Source organism: Apteryx mantelli, unplaced genomic scaffold, assembly GCF_036417845.1.
Source record: "Apteryx mantelli isolate bAptMan1 unplaced genomic scaffold, bAptMan1.hap1 HAP1_SCAFFOLD_20, whole genome shotgun sequence".
Classification (NCBI taxonomy): Eukaryota; Metazoa; Chordata; class Aves; order Apterygiformes; family Apterygidae; genus Apteryx; species Apteryx mantelli.
In genome coordinates, this window is record NW_027118553.1 from 12,520,662 (window position 1) to 12,523,366 (window position 2,705).

The 2,705-nt window shown below is 50.2% G+C and overlaps 1 protein-coding gene across 1 annotated transcript; it reads left to right on the top strand.

Annotated features, from left to right (window-relative positions):
• Positions 1 to 1,224: 1,224 nt before the first annotated feature.
• LOC136996032 (olfactory receptor 14C36-like) lies at positions 1,225 to 2,184 on the top strand. Its single transcript, XM_067317027.1, has one exon. It carries the CDS (start codon positions 1,225 to 1,227, stop codon positions 2,182 to 2,184), a length of 960 nt encoding a protein of 319 aa, XP_067173128.1.
• Positions 2,185 to 2,705: the final 521 nt, after the last annotated feature.

The window sequence follows — 2,705 nt, forward strand, 5'->3', positions numbered from 1 at the left end:
TGAGGGCTTTCCTGAGTGCCCATCTGCCCCTCTCTCCTTGCCTCCCTTGGCAGCAGGATCATGGGGTTGCTCTTTGTTTCCCCTCCTCTCCATGCTGCTCCTGTTCTTCTCTCGGGCTCCCTGGGGTTCAGGGTTTTCAGCTGCAGTTCAGACACCTGCCCTGCGAGTTGTGCAAGAGAGGGGTCTCCTTGGGAGTGAGGTGTCTGCAGCCCCCTTCTAGCCCATACAATTCCAGGAAAAGCAGTCTGTGGTGTTGGGAATTGAGCTGACTCTCCCTTAAGGAGAGCCCATCTTCAGTCCTTAATGTCCTTTAACCATTTCCCTGTCATGTCCTGCCAGACTTTGAGCTGCCCTCCAGAAGGGCACCACTGCCTCGTAGCATCTCTGTGATGTCCAAGAGACCCGTGAGGAATCTGCAGAGATACTGAGAGTATGGAAATGGTGTTGGGAAACTGTATATGTGCATCTGAAAAGAGCCCTGTGTGTCCTTGCCGAGAAGGGGAGTGTGGAGACCTCCCTCTGGTGCCCTGAGAAAGGGAGAGATGGTTGGAGACCTGCAGTTTTGAAACTGGACTCGTCTGCTCTCAGCATGGGCTGGTTTCTTTTTAGGGCAACATATGAGAGTGATCATCCCCCAGCTCCAAGAGGTGCGAGCAAAGGACAGCTGGGAAGAAGGCTAATAGACAGACAAGCTGTCCTCACTCTGCACCAAGGGACAGGGAATCCATTTTTCTCAGGATTCACAGTAGAAATGCTGAGAATTGCTGCCTTTGAGGGTCACTCCGCAGGGGTGACAGGGGCATCTCAAAGAAAATAAACACTGTTAAAAAATCCCATGAACTCTGTTCCTCAACCCTCATTCTTTAGAAGTGGTGGTGCAGATGCTGAAAAGCCCTTCCACATGCCCAGTGGATTTCACCTGAGAGGAACTGTGACTGTCAGAGCTAGTCACAACCATTCCCATGCATCCCACCACTGTAAAGCCGGACTGACTCCTCTGGAGCTCATGGGCAGAAGTCCCTGTTCCTCATAAAACACTTAGCCACTGCAAAGTCGAGCTCAAGCAAGGGAGTTGCACAAAGATCCACTTCATAAAGAGAGAGGCAATGTGGGGGGTTACATGAGAACTGGAACATTTTGGGGGGCATTTTGCCTGAAAACTCTCTCCTAACTTCTCAATGTCTTTTCTTCTTTCGACAGTCCCCCACGCCCGGAGATAGTAAAATGTCCAACAGCAGCTCCCTCAATGAGTTCCTTCTCCTGGCATTTGCAGACACACGGGAGCTGCAGCTCTTGCACTTCTCACTCTTCCTCCGCATCTACCTGGCTGCCCTCCTGGGCAACGGCCTCATCATCACAGCCGTAGCCTGCGACCACCACCTCCACACCCCCATGTACTTCTTCCTCCTCAACCTCTCCCTCCTTGACCTTGGCGCCATCTCCACCACTGTCCCCAAATCCATGGCCAATTCCCTGTGGGACACCAGGGCCATTTCCTACTCAGGATGTGCTGCCCAGCTCTTCCTCGTTGTCTTCTTGTTTGCAGGAGAGTATTTTCTTCTCACTGTCATGGCCTATGACCGCTATGTTGCCATCTGCAAGCCCCTGCACTACGGGACCATCATGGGCAGCAGAGCTTGTGTTAAAATGGCAGCAGCTGCCTGGGCCAGTGGTTTTCTCTATTCTGCGCTGCACAATGGGAACACATTTTCAATACCACTCTGCCAAGGCAATGTTGTGGAGCAGTTCTTCTGTGAAATTCCCGAGATCCTCAAGCTCTCCTGCTCAGACTCCTACCTCAGGGAAGTTGGGCTTATTGTGGTTAGTGTCTGTTTATTATTTGGGTGTTTCATTTTCATTGTGCTGTCCTACGTGCAGATCTTCACTGCTGTGCTGAGGATCCCCTCTGAGCAGGGACGACACAAAGCCTTTTCCATGTGCCTGCCTCACCTGGCCGTGGTCTCCCTGTTTCTCAGCACTGTCTTCATTGCCTACCTGAAGCCCCCTTCCCTCTCCTCCCCTGCTCTGGATCTCGTGGTGGCTGTTCTGTACGCAGTGGTGCCTCCAGCAGTGAACCCCCTCATCTACAGCATGAGGAACAAGGAGCTCAAAGATGCCCTGAGGAAAGTGATTTCATGGACAGTTTTCAGCAGTGATAAAATTGCCTTTGCTCTCCACAGTTGAATCCCCGTGTATCCCAACCATCCCTGACCTTTGTTTGTTCACTTTGTTTTTACTGTTACTATTATTATTACTATTGTTATTATTATTATTTGTTATCATGTTGCTACACAAATGCTTGGATTCATTCCACTTTTCCTGAGACTGCTCTATTTCACCTGGTACCCACATAAAATTGTGTCTAATGCTGCATCAGAGCTGACTCTTGCACAGTATCTCTGTAATAAAGTAGCTTCTACCCAGTGCAGGGCCTGAAGGCTGGGCTTTTCTTCCCAAGCTGGTGTCAAGAAGAGGCTTAAGGAATTGCATGTCAAAAGGGCCTGCCGGGCAGAGTTGTCCACAGGTTTAGAAGCAAAAAGCTCATAATCATGTAATGATCTCTTAGAGACCAAGGGCTGGATTTAGGACTCGCCCATCACTGTCCAGTAGCAGCAGAGATGAACAATTGTCAATGATGATGTACACACCCAGGGCTATTCCACACATTAAAGCACAGTGTCAGATGTTCGTCCTTCTGGTGGGGA